Source organism: Cydia fagiglandana, chromosome 23, assembly GCF_963556715.1.
Source record: "Cydia fagiglandana chromosome 23, ilCydFagi1.1, whole genome shotgun sequence".
Lineage (NCBI taxonomy): Eukaryota > Metazoa > Arthropoda > Insecta > Lepidoptera > Tortricidae > Cydia > Cydia fagiglandana.
Genome location: NC_085954.1, coordinates 8,991,818 through 9,010,881, shown reverse-complemented (window position 1 = coordinate 9,010,881; position 19,064 = coordinate 8,991,818). Strand labels below are relative to the sequence as shown.

At 39.4% G+C, this 19,064-nt stretch overlaps 2 protein-coding genes across 2 annotated transcripts in view; one reads left to right on the top strand and one right to left on the bottom strand.

Annotated features, from left to right (window-relative positions):
• Nucleotides 1-98: 98 nt before the first annotated feature.
• On the top strand, nucleotides 99-4,681 carry LOC134675867 (zinc finger protein 676-like). The gene is made up of 3 exons (XM_063534186.1): nucleotides 99-280; nucleotides 735-1,213; nucleotides 1,727-4,681. The coding sequence occupies exons 1-3, from the start codon at nucleotides 274-276 to the stop codon at nucleotides 3,548-3,550; spliced, it is 2,310 nt and encodes a 769-aa protein (XP_063390256.1). The 5' UTR covers nucleotides 99-273; the 3' UTR covers nucleotides 3,551-4,681.
• Nucleotides 4,682-9,975: 5,294 nt separating this feature from the next.
• LOC134675924 (neutral alpha-glucosidase AB) overlaps nucleotides 9,976-19,064 on the bottom strand; it is a 33,918-nt gene continuing 24,829 nt past the window's right edge. The window contains exons 15-21 of the mRNA XM_063534269.1: nucleotides 18,211-18,376; nucleotides 16,846-16,982; nucleotides 15,799-15,911; nucleotides 14,367-14,524; nucleotides 13,311-13,424; nucleotides 11,177-11,286; nucleotides 9,976-10,747 (exon numbers count right to left, since the gene is read on the bottom strand). Coding sequence (XP_063390339.1) covers nucleotides 10,537-10,747; nucleotides 11,177-11,286; nucleotides 13,311-13,424; nucleotides 14,367-14,524; nucleotides 15,799-15,911; nucleotides 16,846-16,982; nucleotides 18,211-18,376 — 1,009 coding nt within the window. The 3' untranslated portion in view covers nucleotides 9,976-10,536. The remainder of the gene's footprint in view (nucleotides 10,748-11,176; nucleotides 11,287-13,310; nucleotides 13,425-14,366; nucleotides 14,525-15,798; nucleotides 15,912-16,845; nucleotides 16,983-18,210; nucleotides 18,377-19,064) is intronic.

The following is a 19,064-nucleotide window of genomic DNA, read 5'->3' as shown; positions in this document are numbered from 1 at the left end:
ATCGAGTACCTACTAAAAAATACTATGTGGGGTGTTTAAAATTTAGCTCTTGCAATACTGGACTTGCAATCTGTCAAAATTAATTATTGTTCGCTGAAGGAGTGGTGTAGATCTTGCAAATGGATCCCTTTTTTAATTATTACTCAATTTCCGTGCTCAAAGCAAGAAAAGAAGCTAGTAAAGAAGTGTCTCCTTCTTGCCATCGGCAGACCGACACATGGGATTGCGTATGAATGCTAAATTTTAGATGTTCGGATTATAGTACTTTTCGCAATGGAAGGTAATTGTGAATTATTGAATAATAACAGAACAAATAATTGGCTTTATTACAATCTCGTTCGCAATTATGTAGTTATGTTATAATTGAGGATGTTTAGATTTGTGTTATTATCAAGTTTCACTACTAAATTGTACTTATCGCGGAATGCATACCGATATTTTTCTGTTTGTAAATAGTGCATTTAAGTACGACCTGTTATTATGCATTTGATACGACAGTAAATACACTTTGCTACGCGATGTAGGTAGAAATTTACATATTAATTCTCCTTTGATTAAACATTCATATAAATTTGCATAACAATCAGACAAAAAGCCAGTTATTACTTATACTTACCTGCATTTGTGTTGTTGCATTGTTATTTATAGTTTTTTTTAATCTGATCCCAATTAGATTTTTTTTTAATTTCCCTTAAATGAATGTCAATAATTTTAGCATAATTTTTTTTCTACAGACTCAATGGCCTTAGAAAATACCCTCCAAACAGACTCAAACTACCAACTAACAGATAGTGTAACAATTAAGGAGGAGTTGGACAATAACATAGTTATAGAAGAACACAATGTAGAACTGCAATTAAAAACTGAAAAAGAAGATCCCTATCAAAATATACAACTAGAAGTGAAAGAAGAACCAGTTAATTTCAGGAAATATATAGAAAGTAAGATATTAGAAGAGTTTAAAGTACAAAGTGAAGTAGATTCAATATTGCCTATAATAGATCCAGAAGAAGAAGAAAAGGTGAAACAAGAATGTTTGGCAGATGATGCTATGATATCATATGACTTCCCGAATTTTGATGATGGGAGTGTCGGGGCTCGGAGCATGGAGACTGGGAGTATGGACAGCAATGATGCAGCCGCTCTTGGGAATGTGGAAACGTGTCTGCAAGAAGACGGGGTCAGTGTTAAATACGAGAATGATGAATATGATGTAAGTATCAGGTTTTTGTCTTAATACCTTTAAATAATGGCTTCTCTGATATTTGAAATATTACTTAAATTAACTGTTAGAAGGTAATAATCTTATTAGAATTTTTTTACATTTTTATGATATTATTATATGGGAAAATACAAAGGACCTGGTCAAATGGAGGAAGAGGGAAGTCCTCTGTACAGCAGTAAGACTAATATAAGTATAAAAAATAGAGATCCATTCACTCTTAATAGACCCTGTAGATACTTCTTGCAAATTGGTGGGTTACTTCTGTCTTTGCATGTGTCTCCCAAATACAGAAGATTAATCTATCTGTAATCCCTTTTATCCTGAGTAAGAGACTAGGCTATATCTCTTAACTCAGAGTGCCACTTGGCAAAACTCATCTATCTCTTTCCACTGTAGTCTGTCATTCTCCTCCATTGGCCCACTGTTAGGTTAAGTTCATCCTCCACACCTTGATAGAGGTCTTTTTAGGACATTTAATACTTTAACTTTAAATTTTTTCAGGACCCTCACTTAAGCGTGAAAGAAGAAAGGGACTTGACAGTAACAGAAACACATCTAATCTCAAATAAAGTGATCAACACAACATCAACCATCACCAACCCGCAGGACGGGCTCATAGAGTCACAGACTACCAAAACACTAGTCATGGAAATACACCCCATGTCACATAGTGGCAGTGTCCCTCTATCTAAGATAGGGAATCCGGAAGAAATCCTACCTAACGACATAGAATATGATGACTTCCAATTAAATTCTATCACAGGAAATGAATTAACGTTAGAACAAGAGGCTTACGGACTTTTAAAGGCAAAGAAGAAAAAGATAGATCCAGAAAAGACACATCAATGTCCTAAGTGTGTGAACATGTACCGCAGCACAGCGTCTCTTAGAAACCATTTGTCAGTGCATGCCAGTATAGAGAAACGAGCGAAAGGTGTCATTCAAGGGCAGAAAACTAGGCGTTTAAATAGATTAAAGGCAGAGAAACAATACAGGATAGAACTTAAGAAAGAGATGAAACAGCAGGAACAATATCTCAAGCCTAAGATAGAAAAGAAAAAAATGAAAAAGAACCCTGCAGAACCAGTTAAGAAGGAAGGCTATGAATGCACTTGTGGCAAAGTATTCAGAAGAAGAAGCCGCATGGAAACTTGTTTAAGATCGCATAACTTGTTTGCTGAAGAAAAAACATACCCTTGCCATACATGTGCAAAGAATTTTAAAAACAAAGAAGAACTGACGCTACATAGAAGACGGTTCCACACTAAGAAGAAATTCCCATGTAAATTTTGCCCCACGGACTACAACACGCCTAAAGAGCTCTTCAAGCATTTACAAATACACCAGAAAGTTCAGCTAATGGAATATAAAGTTATTTCAGAGATTGTTAAAGGCAAAAAGATGAGGTGTTTTATGTGTTCTAAAACGTGTACAGAACTTTCAGAGTTGAAGTCCCATGTCATGGACGACCACAAGGAGCCTTACATTTGTCCGCATTGCCAGCAAACATTCCCTAAAATAATAGATTTTGCCAACCACACAAAAACATCACATCCTGAGGTAGAAGGCCAGTCAGTCTTAGATGTCCTAGAAGCGTTTTCAAAACTAGTACAAGCATGGAAGTGTGAGGAATGTGAACTGCAGTTCCACGAGGCGGATAAATTAGCGAGGCATCAGATAGAGAAGCACAGTCGGGAAGCCAAATCGGAGCTACAATTCCAGTGTACAGATTGTCAAAGAGTTTTCATCACACAGAAAGGTCTAACATCACATAGAAGAGTACATCACAGCACAGAAACGCCCGAAATCAGTGACATTATCGAAAAGGGTATAATGTGTTTAGAATGTAGGAAGATATGCAAAGATATGAACGCTTTAACATCACACATGAGGCTACATTCTCCGGATAGAAGGTATCCATGCAAATTTTGCGATTTTCGTTTCGCAACTCCTGAAAAGAGGAAAACGCATGCTGAAATTCATACAGGTGATATGAAATATGTTTGTTTTATTTGTGAATATCAATGTACATCGGAGAATAGGCTTAAACAGCATAAATTATCAGCGAAGCATTCAAATATGAAGGAATACTTATTAACCGGTAAAATAAATAACGAATCAACACCTAAGCAAGATGAAATCAAAGCGTCTCAAAGTAAAAGTGTTAAGAAAAAGAAGGCAGAAGGTACAGAGGAGATAGAAGCGACATGTGAAGTGTGCGGTGAGAAGTTCCCTAGTGAAGAGACCATGTTGGAACATAAACAGACACATCCCTTTATCGAGTTTCCTAATGAAGATACGCCTAGTAGGATATTTTTCAAGTAGCCTAAAGCCTGCTTGTTATTCAGTACTGCCGTGTTGAACTAAAAGGGTAGAAACAATAATGTTTCATTTTTTTATTTGCAAAAGGTCGTTCGGACCCTTTTTTACTGCGCCTCCGGTTTGTGGGTACTGAATTGATTCTTTTAAGTTCAAAAACTAAAAACTGTAATCGTGGCAACAATAGCTCCAGTACAGATGTACTGCATAATTGTTTTTCATCGTATTTTCTCGGAAACGTTCGTATTTGTCATGCTATTTCAGACAACCTCAGTATTTTTTGTACCAAGACTGACTGAAATAGACACGTTAGTAAGTTTCCGTGAAAATACGATGGAAAATAATTATGCATTACATCTGTATATGTTTGATCCTACTTTCAAAATGAAAGGTATACATGTATAGCCATTTTAGTTCCACACGGGGGAATGCCACAGGTTTAAGAATATGGTACAGGTCATAATCATGCATTTTATTTCTTATATCAATGGAGTAAGGTACATATTTGTATGGTATTTTTTCTTAACTCAAGCACAATAAAGTCATCTAATAAGTAGTTATGGCTTTTAATAAAAGATTGAAACAGGTATGAACTGGGAGCGGTTTTTATTAAATGATATTTTATTTATAACTCTCTTATACTTATATCTCAGTAGTTTATAATTGTTTCTGTATACCTGTGGCTATGTAAAACTATATTGTTAGGGAGGATTTAAGTTATAATTAAAGTGTTTTTTCGTTTAATTAAGTGTCAAGCTAGTCTTATACGTATTTGCAAACGTGATCCAATCAAAGCTAATAGAAATAGATTCAATTTTGCAGCAACACTACGTACAGTAAGATGTAAGTAGAGATAACTGACCCACCCTGTATAGAAACTGGTTTGGGGGGGGGGGGTCAGTTATCTCTGAATGTTACTGTACATTCGCCACCAAATATATCGGGGCGTGCAAGGTACTCAAAATATCTGAACATGTCTAACGCCTTCACAATAGAGTAATGTTTCGATATTTCTGAGCACCTTTTTTAGTACCGATATATTTGCAACTACGTATGTATTCGAGTAATTTTGCCGCTTATTGTTTATTACATGTAGCTTTAGTTGGACTCTAGAGTTAGACCGAGGTAAGTCTGCATCGATTTTGACAGCAATCATAGCACACGCAGTAGGTACAAGTGTTATTTATACGTCATAATTTCTCAGAAGTTGACGTTTAACATTACACATGCACTGTGTGTTATCAAAATCGTTGCAGACTTATCTCGGTCTGACTCTATGATGTTAAGTATGTGCCTGAATTATGTAATATCGCGTAAGTACTTACTTCGGCCGGTTCGAAATAATTAAAGGTCACTGTAAGATTATTAGATATTTTTGAGAATGTTATGCCGCAAAAATATGTGATACGCTCTTATGGCTCTACAAATAAGATCGTGTCAGATATTTTTGCAGCCTTCGTTCTATAACATACCAATTATTGCAGGTGATATTTTAATAAAATGGCTCATTTACTTTTTAAGAGCCTATCAACGTGCACACTAGCGCCACTGCTAAATAATCCTGATTTTTTAAATGTAACCAAAGATAATCCAGCAACATAGAAACTAGTTTGATGTATTCAAAAGATACTTAAATACAAAATACAATATGTACCGGCCCCCTTTTTAGGGTTCCGTACCCAAAGGGTAATACGGGACCCTATTACTAAGACTTCGCTGTCCGTCCGTCCGTCTGTCACCAGGCTGTATCTCACGAACCGTGATAGCTAGACAGTTGAAATTTTCACAGATGATGTATTTCTGTTGCCGCTATAACAACAAATACTAAAAACAGAATAAAATAAAGATTTAAATGGGTCTCCCATACAACAAACGTGATTTTTGACCAAAGTTAAGCAACGTCGGGAGTGGTCAGTACTTGGATGGGTGACCGTTTTTTTTTTGCTTTTTTTTGTTTTTTTTTTGCTTTTTGGTACGGAACCCTTCGTGCGCGAGTCCGACTCGCACTTGCCCGGTTTTTTAAATATCTATCATTAAATTTAAATAATCACGATTATTTAGCAGTGGCGCTAGTGTGCACGTTGATGGGCTCTTAAGAGAAACAAAATAAGAACAGCTGAGTAAATAGCGATTAGATATCGTTACTGTGTAAATAAATGATCCACCTTAAAATGTATATATTAAATAGTTATATAAAGGAGAAATAAAACGGTTGCATATTCAAAAAAACGTATTTATTATCACAAAACATGATACACCTCACTCTTCACAGTATTTGTATGTGACTCCCGCATCTCGAATAGGTACAATTTGTTTTAACTCAATTTGTAGGTAAAGCCATAGACAAGATAATACTAAGACGCGTCAAGTAGCGGTAACTAAACTTTGTTTTATATCTCAGGTATAAAAATTACAGTTAATTTTAGTACAAAACGTACATAAAAGAAGATAATTGGAAAGTAAATTAGCCAATTCCACCGTAATTTTGTAATCTGGAAAATAAAAACAGAACTTAGGCTGTTGTTACCACAAAATGGTACCAAACCATACTTCAGCCGCAAAATTTGTTACTACACTACATAGATCGACCGCTTAAATGAGTCCTCGCCTGCGCGGTACGGGGGCGACGGGGTAGGACGACTAAGCCCACATTCGCACGACAGCTTTTTCAACTTGAATCTGTCCACAGTCTAAATTCGACTTAACGACCAAGGCTCAAAGTCGAAAATCCAGCAACGCTTGATGCGCCACCGCTGTCGTGTGAATAAATACACATGTATCCATTTGTGTCACTCCAACGCTTTTTTAACGCGCGTTGAAAAAGCTGCCGTGCGAATGGGGCCTAAGGGTGGCGGGGAAGGTGCGGGCGGCAGGCGTACGGCGCGGTCGGTCTATAGTTTGCGCCTCTTTCAATTCCTTTATCTGTGCCATTACACTGATTACACTCATTGCCATTTTGAGAAATAATAATCCGTTGGTACGAGTAGATGCTCATTTCCATACCACTGAATAAAACATATGAATGAAAACATAGTTCGTTTTTTTAGAAAAAGACTACGCGATTTTACGACTTTTAATTGAAAAACGCTTTTTTAAATCAGAAACTATTACTTATGAAAGCAAAAGAATGTAAATAATCGTATATGATTCATAATTGTTACATATTTGCCGTGTCTTATTTTTCAAAAGTGTTTTTCAATAAAAAGACACGTCAATATTATTTACCTTTTTTCTAATGCTAAAAAAACGAACTATAGTAATAATGTAGAAATTATTTGTAAATGATTGGATATAATATATACTTATTCCATTTTACTATCACGGTAACTTTCCAAAGGTCGATTGAAGGTACAGTCAAGGAATTTAAATTCCGACCCATTTCGTACTTTGTCACAGTGACAATCAATATGAAAGCCGCTAGAGACCTCATACGGTTGTCACTGTGACAAAGTACGAAATGGGTCGGAATTTAAATTCCTTGACTGTACCTTAATATTTTATTACCTACATAATAAACAAAAAATACGCCATTTAACGATTAACGCCTTTATTAACTTAAAATTAAAGTCTTATTTTGAAATATTCACGCAATAGTCAAATGTAAAAAGTTTATACAGACATACATTATGTTTATGCGATGAAAACAACATGTACATATATTGTAAAACATAGCGTACGTACACAATTTAAATATGGAGTATCTATATTGATCTAATTACATATAAAAACCACATAAAGTTAGTAAATCACAAGACTTTTATATATTTCTTTGATCGCCAATGCGACTTGTTGTATTAAATTAACGCAAGGATCAATTTGCCTTGACAATGACGTTTTGCGTTATTTAGCGAAATGCCTGTTGTTAATAGACAAAAAAAATTACTGGTAATACAAAAGTTATCACTGGAGTGCGCATGATTTGGGGCCAAAACACGATTTCAGAGAGCTTTTTTATTCTTAAGGGGTCATCCATTAATTACGTCACACGAATTTCTAGGTTTTTTGACCCCTCCCCCCCTCCTTGTCACACTTGGTCACATTTGGCAAACCCCTCCCCCCTAGTGTGACGTCACATTTTTTCTACGAAATCGCCAAATCGAATTAAGTACCTAAGTATTATTAATATTTTATCAAAATATTTTTGATGATATAAATATTAGTAATTTTATAACCCAAAACTGCTTAGGAAAGAAAATTAAACGAATAAAAACTATTATCGTTTTAAAAACTTGTTATTTAAATGTACAGCGAATAAAATAATTCAAATAAATTTTCGGTTACTGACGAAGTTAAAGTGACGTCACAAAGTTTGTGTCTCCCCCCTCCCCCATGTCACAATATGTCACGTTTTCTTGACCCCCTCCCTTCCCCTAAACGTGTGATGTAATTAATGGATGACCCCTAAGGAGGCAACTAAAACTCAAATTAACCACGTTTTTTGTTAGTAAATGTCTTTTGACAATGTGGACTAGTTTGAATATTTTAAATTACTAAAATTGACAGTTATTTTTCGTTTAACTGCACGTTTGTCAAGAGACAGGTAAGGCAAAACTAAGGACACAGTGGCACGTCAAACTTGGCGTGAATCGAAGGCGGGTCCTGAGGTTTTATTGAAACATTTATATCAGTGCCCTGTTTATCAAAATCTTGTAACTTGTAATACACGTGAAAGTGCCTTTTTGACAGCTTTTGTTAGAAAGGGACTTCCGCTTGTATTACAAGTTACAAGCTTTTGATAAACAGGGCATAGGTCTATCGGGAATCTATATTGGTATTAATAAATTTGCGATAGACTTGTTATATTTTGTTTTTAATGTATTCAATTCAAAACCCGAAAGTTTTCAATGGTATACCTTAGATTTTCTTTACAATCGCCTTACAAAGCCGGGAAGTGGGATTTTCACCCAGCTCAGTAAATAACACGACGCGAGGCCTGTTTCACAAATGCTTGTAACTTGTAATACAAGCGGTAGACATGTGTAAGTAATGCTCGTAATATCACAAATGAGATATCTCTCGAACACGTAATATGGCATTACGTATCTCTCCGCGAAATCAACCAGTACTTCAAACATCACCAATCACGCGAGCTGCACCGAGCGCGCGAGCGCCAACGACCGGCCGAAGCGCGCGAAATGGATTCAATTCCAAATACATTGACTCGCCGATATGAACGGTCAGTTCAAGTCTACGCACGGAGCGCGTAATGTGTAATGTCACTTGTGATAGTGTCATGTTTGTTCGCCATGCCATGCCATCATTGCTTTGTTATCTCGCTCGCACTCGCACTCAGTGCTCGCTCGCTCTCGCTCTGCGATGCTTTCGGCTATCTTCGGAACCATTCGGGTAGGTCCGCTCGGCCGATCGCCGCGGTTTAAGTTGTCACTCACTAATATTTTTACGAATATGATTTTCTGCAAGCGTCCGCGTAGATCTTAAAATGTTTTTTTATAATACAAGGACGCGGTCAAATGGAGTAATTTATTTGCGATTTTGAATTTGACGAAAACCGTTTATTATTATTGTTGTGAAATGTTTGATAGTTTGCTTGACTTTCGCGGTTCGCGGCAAACAGTACGAGTTAGTACTTGTTTATCCTTTAATTTAATTGTGAATTAGTGCATATCGAGACTGACTGTAGAAATTCGAGTTGTTTATAAAGACTAATTGAACTAAATTACAAATATAGTTAAATTAAATTGTGAAAAGTGTAAACAATAGTTTCGTTATGGCAATATTCTGATAATGTATTAGTGCTGGTGAGCAATCGCTTTTTTACGGACTATTGGTGACTTTAACTTGATTGACCTATTTAAAAAAAATGGCTATAAACGAACCACTTTACGGAGACAGAACCAAAGCGAGCAATAGTACGCATTGTTATAGAATACTCGCCATATCGGGAAGCTCCATAGGCAATTATCTACCTCCGAAACTTACATACATATTACATAATTACATTATTTTATAATTTATAAGAACTAACAAAAAATCTTTCACATAAAGGTGACAAAACGCAACGCGTAATAAATAGATCGATCGCCGACACGGATACGAGACGCCCTAGAATCACTAGAGTGCTGTATGCGCTGTAAGAGATAGCTGTAATGTGGCCGTCTCGCGCGCGCCCGAGCGCTGTTTCACGTTCGGGTCATGTTTCGAGTGATGAGTGATGTGATATCTCAGTGTACCATTACGTGTTCGGAAAAGTGATGTGATATAGCATCACTTTTCGAAGCACTGTTTCGCGCATGTCTAACAAGCGGCAAGCGGATGTCTCTTTTTGCCAGCTTTTATTAGAAAAGGACTTCCACTTGTATTACAAGTTACAAGCTTTTGAGAAACGGGCCCCAGGGCCGTGTTGCATAATAAACTACAACTAATATAACAAGCGGAACTCCTTTTCTAATAAGTGAAGTTAGAAAAGGAGTTCCGCTTGCAATATTAGTTGTAGTTTATTATGCAACACGGCCCTAGCCTAATTCCAAACGTCCAACCGTCGTTGGTCAATTTGAAGTCACTATATTTTACCTTATCAGGATCAAAGACACGCTAAAAAGTACTTTTCTGTCCCCGAAAGTACACTTCAGCTTAGAGGCTAATTCGAACTGACATTTTTTTTTAATTTATTTAGAACACAAACAGTCACATAACACAAATGGATTTGTAGTTTGTATGGATTTTGATGTCCTTTTATAATACATTTACGGATATGAACGAGCGAAATGTACGCGCGTACCAAAATGGTAGCCATTGCTAATTTTTGGGAATAGAATTACAATGAATATTCTATTCTGACAGATAAATTACGCCATCTATTTTTGAGCCCCTCCCCCCTAAAATCATGCTTCGAATGACGCCATTTCCTCCAACGTCATGCTACCATCATCCGTCCAGCCCCCCCTCCCAATTTGAAATGACGTAATTTATGAATAGCCCCTAAGTAGGTACCATTAAAATGGTGTCAAACATGAAATAACTTCCAAAATGTCTTAATAACTGAACACAATCTTCCAAGGCTGCGCCATGCTGGCGGCCGGTTTTCTCACAACTAGAACATCGTTGCCCTTGTGTAGGGTCATCTGCAGGGCGAGCTGTTTGTCGCCCTGTACGAGCTTGGCTGTCTTGGGCGGGGATTTGATGCCCGCGATAACTATGCGCTCCACCCACGAGCGGGTGGGATAGCTGGCGGTGTCGACGAAACTGGAAAGAATAGGGGATATCAGGTCTTACGTTCTCGCGAGTTTAACATTTTTTCCCCATCACAAAAAGTGCACAGCGCCGCTAAAGAAGATTTCACTTCAAAAATTATATGCTAGCCAGGATTGTGTATGTGTAACATTTGAAGATACTCACGAGTAAGTGATCCCGCTGGGCTCGTAGTCGATGTGCGCGTAGATGTACTTGTTGTTCCTGAACTCGTACGTCTCGCCGTCGTCGATGTACAGCGAGCCGTGAGCGGTGTTCTGTGTATTAACATTTGAAGATACTCACGAGTAAGTGATCCCGCTGGGCTCGTAGTCGATGTGCGCGTAGATGTACTTGTTGTTCCTGAACTCGTACGTCTCGCTGTCGTCGATGTACAGCGAGCCGTGAGCGGTGTTCTGTGTATTAACATTTGAAGATACTCACGAGTAAGTGATCCCGCTGGGCTCGTAGTCGATGTGCGCGTAGATGTACTTGTTGTTCCTGAACTCGTACGTCTCGCCGTCGTCGATGTACAGCGAACCGTGCGCGGTGTTCTGCAAATTTTACACACGAATGGCGTTATTCATAAACGCGCTACAAGCCTGAATAGGGGATATTAATGCAATGTTGTGCCGCCAGAGTGCAGCACTACTGACTTAGTAAATTCATAGGCTAACTTATACGTACTGTGCCTTAAACTGTTTTTTGACAAGTTTTCACAGACAATAAAATGTGACATTGATACATCAAGGCGGTTTGTTAACAAGGGCCTACCGGTAAACGCGAAAATCGAAATTTAGTCATCTGCCTCTTTATCGCTCGAATATGCATGAGTGATAGAGAGATTAGATAACGAAATTTAGATTTTCTTGTTTCGCGGTAGGCCATGTAATTGACGTGACGTGTGATGTGTCAATGTGGTTTGTTTACTGTATGTGCCACAAAGGTGCCATCTACGCAGAGCTTTGCCTAATATTCCCTATTAGCTATTAATGGTTTGTATTTATCTGTCATTTTGATTTATGTATTTGTAAGAAAGGGATAAAACATAATTTAACCAAATCGGGCCCGTAAAGTTTTATGAATAAGGGAAGATATTGTTTTCGTATTTTTGGCCACTCACGAGAGATGTTAGGAGAGCCTAGGTCTCAATTTTAAACAGACTTCAAAAAAGGATGAGGCGGAGAATCGTCGAAATATTATTTTTTTCAGTCACTTTTGTGTTCATCAATCATCACACAAATAAATGCCCATACCGGGATTCGAACCCGGGACCGTCGGCTTCGCAGGCAGGGTCACTACCGACTAGGCAAGACCGGTCGTCAAATAAATAATATACTCACGTTGGCATCTAAAGCGACGACGATGGTGTAAGTAAAAAGTAACTAAAAAGTATAAGTTATACTGTATGCAATATTATTTGCGTTATTTGACACATTGTGACTGACGTATATAGAGATGAAACTAACCCAAATCGATTGTCACAGCAAGCGATTACGATTGGATAGCACGTAGACTGAGGTATCGAATTGTGACGTATAATGAATTTTTATTTGTGATTTAAATAAAGCTAGAATTATATGGTTTTCCCGCAAGGTAAATGCATTTAATACACCGACCGAGTAGGTCGCACCCATCGTCAAAATCTAAACTAACTGGGGATCTATTTTAAAGTTTATTTCTGTGTCAAATTTGTTGTCTGTTAGGTGACGATAAATATATCCATATTTACAGTTAATTATCCACCTTTTCCTTACTTTTATTAAAAGAAAAATGAAAAATTCATATCGATTTACTTAGACTACTACCGATTCATAACGGTGGTGTCCGGCCAACCCTAAAATTAAAAAAAAAGACGTAGAACGTAAACGTTCGCAGTGCATTTGTTTTCCTTTGTGATTTCGATGATGTGAGTTGGATGATTCCGCCAATTCGCACTAAGCGCTTTGCTTCTACTTTCCTTATGCGCACTGCCAAGGAATGGAATTCCTTGCCGGCGTCTATATTTCCGTGCTCTTATAACCCGGCAACCTTCAAATCAAGAGTGAACAGGCACCTTCTGGGCGAGCTCGCTCCATCGTAGGCCACGTCTACGCCTCGGCTAGTCTGTGGCCATGAGTAAACCCATGCATAATAAAAAAAAAAAAAAAAATGTGCAAGACATTTTACGTTGTATTGCTGTTGTGAGTGACAGATGTCAAATAACGCAAATAATATTGCATACAGTATAGCAATGAATTTTCTTTAGAGATAGGCTTTTTGGCAGCATAATATGTTTAACGGCCTCCTAGCCTAGTCGGTAGTGACCCTGCCTACGAAGCAGGAGGTCCCGGGTTCGAATCCTGGTAAGGGCATTTATTTGTGTGTTCATCACAAATATTTGTTCCCGAATTATAGATCTTTTCTATGCATATAAGTATTTATGTGTATATATATTATATATATCGTCGTCTAGTACCCACAACACAAGCCTTATTGAGCTTACTGTGAGACTAGGTCGATCTGTGTAAAATTGTTCAATAATATTTATTATTCATTTATTATTATTTATAATATGTATTGTAAATAATATGCTCACGTTGGTATCTAAAGCCACGACGATGGTGTAAGGGTCGGACGCCATGAGCGCGGACGAGCGGCGCACGCGCTCCTTGCGCGGCACGACGCTGCCCCCGCGCTGGTACACCGGGATCTACAGACAAATCAATATTCATACTTTACTAATCGTCGGGTGACAAGCAAAAGTCACTAAGTACCAATGGCGGCGCGTCAAACATATCCATAGGCAAGCCGGGGCTAATTTGGCTTACATAATTATTTCCTTTACAACTCTGCTCAAACGTCCAAAAACAGGCAAGCCGGTGGAAATCGGCTTTGATAGACGCGCCGCCACTGCTAAGTAGGTACTATCAAACAATTAAAGTAATAATGCACTTTATTACATTTGTAACACGGTTTATTGTCCAATAATTTCAATGGTGTTGAGTGACTTTTGCTTGTTACCCGACGAAATACAATAGTTATTTGTTTTACAAGGGGGCAAACTTGTCATTTAACCGCTCGTGCTAATATTGATAACCGAGCAAGCGAAAGATTCTAAAATTGAACCACGAGTGTTGCGAGGGTTTCAAAGCACGAGGGTTAAACAAAATTTGCCCCCGAGTGAAACACAAAATTTTTCACCACACCAGCCCGAAGCAAATATTAAATGTAAAATATCAAACAAAATGAAACCAATCAAATCCAAATGAATGTTATTAAATATTTAACATCCAAAATCATCATTTAAAAGTCAATTTTACCAGCAAACATAAGAAAACAACTCAAAATTTGCATGATGATTGATTACTTTGCCTCACATGTGAATAAAATGCAACCTTGCTATCAATTTTGTACAATCAAGAGAGCCTTTACCAGTTGGTGTGGTGAAAATAACCTGCAGAAATATCAGTTACTCGATTAGAACAAATCGTCAGGTGACAAGCAAAACTCACTAACTACCACCACAAGTTTATAACCATAGTGAACCGTATTAGAACTAAAAGGTCGTTTTTTGTTTAATTTTTTTTGTAGTTAGTGACTTTTGCTTGTCACCTGGCGAAATGTATATGGTAGTGAGATACGTGTTATTTACCTTGGCAATGTTGACGTCCTGCGTGAAGTATCCGTTGGCTGCGTGCGCGTGGTAGGAGTCGACGTCGTACCAGAGGGTGCGGGTTGCCTTCCCGGGCAGGTACACCTTCACGCTGGTCACGCCGGGCTCCGTCACGGGCCGGACCAGGAACTCATCGCCTGGGGAAGTATATAGGTATTTATTTAGCAATATGTAAATTCGTCTGCTCCAGCCATTCACAATTCTTCAAAGTAAAAGATATTTTTTGACAAATAATATATTTTTGAATTACACTTCAAAAATACCCAGAAAAGGGTTCACCAAAAGACTAAAATATTTTTATCGCACAGAATACATAATAGGTTTAGGCAAAGAGAATTTGAAATAGAGAGTTACTGTCTTGGTAAATTATGTAGCTACAGTACATTTACTGCCATCTTTCGACAGACGATTAAAACTGTTAGAACGCCATTTGACTTTGATCATTATTCTTTCACTGATATGTGTTACTCGTAACTTGTTAAATATTAATATTAACGCCATCTACTCGAGAGTAGGCTGAAGATTATGGCGCCATCGCTCGAAAAGATTGCACCATACCTTTGGCCTATAGTCGAGTAGATGGCGTTAATATTAACATTTAATAAGTTAACACATATCAGTGAAAGAATAAGGATCAAAGTCAAATGGCGTTCTAACAGTTTTATGTTCTGTCGAAAGATGGCAGTAAATTTACACTGGCTACATAATTTACTTTGACAATCCGTCTCTATACACTCTATTCTCTTTGGTTTAGGTCTACCTACAAGGTACAGCGCAAGGTAACAAATCATGCTGTCTCTCCCTAACACATGTAACGTTCTCTCACTCGCTCAATAGACAGGGCTTTTGTTACAAACCGAACGCGTCCAAACAATTGAATGATATAATTACCACAGATTTTTGGTAAGTATGACCAAGTACATGCCCATCGGGCCATGTGCATCGAATGCAACCTTCTCGTTTGCCGCGGCGTGTTTTGCTTGGTGCCATAGCTGATGCCAAGAGAAGTGTCGGTCGGCCGATGCTACGGCATAAGGACTGCGTCAAGCGAGACATGAACTCCTTCAACATCCCGGTTCATAAATGGGAGGAGCTTGCCGAGGACAGAGATAAGTGGCGCAAACTGGTGTTCGATGGTCGTAAAATCCACGATGACGCTTGGTTTAAGACACTCGCAAGTAAGCGAGCCAAGCGTCATCAGCCCGACATCTGTTCGCCACGGGCACACTACACCTGCCAGTTTTGCGGTCGTGGTTGTCGCTCGCGTATTGACTTATACAGCCATGAAAAAAGTTGTCGCCCTGCCTGACACTGTTTGTATAGTCTGCAATAGACTGAAAGGCCTATGGATGAATGACCAAGTACTAATTATACTCGTTTATGTAATACGTAATGAAATCCAGGTACTTACCGAGTAAATACTGGTCTTGGATGTCGAAGGTCTCCTCTTCTTCAGGATAATCGTGGAACGTCGGTCTCATGATGGGCAGCCCGTCCACGGAGTGCTCATAGAACAATGTGTACCTAAAATATTTTACTGTTAGGTAAGTGAAATCACTGCTAACGTTCTACGTCACTAATTCAAAATCTGTGTATATGCATGAAGCAAAAAGCTTCTTTCTTTTCCAGTCCTTTCATGACAACAAGAATACAAGACAACACGAGTAACTTGTAAAACAAGTACAATTTGAAAGGTAGAGATATTTTTTTAGGGTTCCGTACCTCAAAACGAAAAAACGGAACCCTTATAGGATCACTCGTGCGTCTGTCTGTCTGTCTGTCTGTCTGTCATAGCCGATTTTTTTGCATTTAAATTACTATTAAACATACCAATAGTCGATGAGCGCGTATCTCCTGCGCAGGGCGTCTCTGATCAGAGCCGTGGTAGCGGGCTCGTACAGCCAGGGCTCGCGGCGTTTGGTCTCGATGTGCGAGTGAGCGCGGAAGAACGGCTGAAGGCACCCGCCTGTGAGGTTAAACAACATACCAATAGTCGATGAGCGCGTATCTCCTGCGAAGGGCGTCTCTGATCAGAGCCGTGGTAGCGGGCTCGTACAGCCAGGGCTCGCGGCGTTTGGTCTCGATGTGCGAGTGAGCGCGGAAGAACGGCTGAAGGCACCCGCCTGTGAGGTTAAACAACATACCAATAGTCGATGAGCGCGTATCTCCTGCGCAGGGCGTCTCTGATCAGAGCCGTGGTAGCGGGCTCGTACAGCCAGGGCTCGCGGCGTTTGGTCTCGATGTGCGAGTGAGCGCGGAAGAACGGCTGAAGGCACCCGCCTGTGAGGTTAAACAACATACCAATAGTCGATGAGCGCGTATCTCCTGCGCAGGGCGTCTCTGATCAGAGCCGTGGTAGCGGGCTCGTACAGCCAGGGCTCGCGGCGTTTGGTCTCGATGTGCGAGTGAGCGCGGAAGAACGGCTGAAGGCACCCGCCTGTGAGGTTAAACAACATACCAATAGTCGATGAGCGCGTATCTCCTGCGCAGGGCGTCTCTGATCAGAGCCGTGGTAGCGGGCTCGTACAGCCAGGGCTCGCGGCGTTTGGTCTCGATGTGCGAGTGAGCGCGGAAGAACGGCTGGAAGGCACCCGCCTGTGACAAAAACACAATTTATGGAGTTTTTTTGAGCATTAGAAATAAGGTAAACAATCTTGATGTGTCTTATAATTGAAAAACACATTTTAAAAATAAGTTATGGCAAATATGTAACATTTATGAATCTAATACGATCATTTATATTCTTCTGCTTTCATAAGTAATAGTTACTGATTTTTAAAACGCGTTTTTCAATTAAAAGACATGTCAAGATCGCTTACCTTCTCTCAAGTTCTTTCTAATGCTAAAAAAACGAACTATAGACCAATTACAATTGCAAGTATATCCGCGAACAGTAGAAGATTTGCAGTAAAACACAAGTTTATTATAAAGAAGGACATCGAGACACATGAGAAGGGTTGCACTTGGTACTTACGACCCAACGGAGAATGGTAACCCAAGAGAGGGTAACTTGACCCAATTGGTGATAACTTTGCCCCAATTAGCATAATTTTGATCCAAGAAGGGGTTAGTTGGCCCCAATAGAGGATAAATTAGACCCAATGGGTGGTAACTTTGCCCCAATGACCATAATTTTGATCCATAAAAGGGTTAGTTTGCCCCAAAAGAAGGTAACATTGACTTAAGGGATGGTAACTTAGCCGAATGCAAGGTATATCAGTATCACTAACCTGGTACCATCTCGTCATCAGCTCGGCCTCAGGATATTTGAAGAATCCACCGACGTCGGAACCGCAGAAGCTGATACCGGCTACGGACATCGAGATGCACTGTGGAATGGAGACGGCCAGGAAACACCATACCGCCATGTTGTCGTTGCCCCAATGAGCATAATTTTGATCCAAGAAGGGGTTAGTTGGCCCCAATAGAGGATAAATTAGACCCAATGGGTGATGACTTTGCCCCATTGAGAATAATTTTGATCCAAAAAGGGGTTAGTTTACCCCAATAGAGAGTAACATTGACCTAAGCGGTAACTCAGCCAAATGGAAGGTATATCACTAACCTGGTACCATCTCGTCATCAGCTCGGCCTCAGGATATTTGAAGAATCCACCGACGTCGGAACCGCAGAAACTGATCCCGGCTACGGACATCGAGATGCACTGTGGAATGGAGACGGCCAGGAAACCCCATTCCGCCATGTTGTCGTTGCCCCAATGACCATAATTTTGTTCCAAAAAAGGGTTAGTTTGCCCCAAGAGAGGGTAACATTGAGCTAAGCGGTAACTCAGCCGAATGGAGGGTATATCAGTATCACTAACCTGGTACCATCTCGTCATCAGCTCGGCCTCAGGATATTTGAAGAATCCACCGACGTCGGATCCGCAGAAGCTGATGCCGGCTACGGACATCGAGATGCACTGGGGAATGGAGACGGCCAGGAAACCCCATTCCGCCATATTGTCGCCTGTCCATACGGCTGCGTATCTACAAAAATACATTATTATAGTTCGTTTTTTATAGCATTAGAAAGAACTCCACAGAAGCAAGCGTGCAATTTTTATTAGGCTCTTTAATTGTTAATAATTATTGAATTATCTAATGTAGCATGGTCAATACATATAATTTACTTCAAATTATTACCGCTAAAAGTGCCGGATTCGGAACCACAAGCTTACTTCTGCGAACTTCTTTCTAATGCTAAAAAAAACGAACTATAGGCCAAGTAATAAGGAGGTATACAAGGAAATGCTAGAACAATTTTTGACACCGTATTTTGTTTGGACTAGTTAGGAGGTGAACATATCATAAGTCCCCGGCCGTAGCCTTTGAGTCGGGGACCATCCGCTATCATCAGTTACGCGTGAACAAGATGCATGTAACTGCGTCGAAATATCGGGAGCTCGACAACAATACAAAAGGTAATCACGGTTCATACCCCGGTCGATATAAGTCTAGTCTTAAAAAATATTTTAAAATTAGTTGTTGATCTAACGCTACGACGACACATATTTCGTCGGCTAGAAGACTGGCGTCAACTAACAAACAAGTTGTTGTGTTGCTGTTTGCGAGCGAGAAAATTAGAATACTGGCGAGGACTTTTAAATTTTAGCAGTGTTTTAAGCTGTTATTTTATATTTTAGAGATTTGATTCACGTTACCGGATCCGAGACCG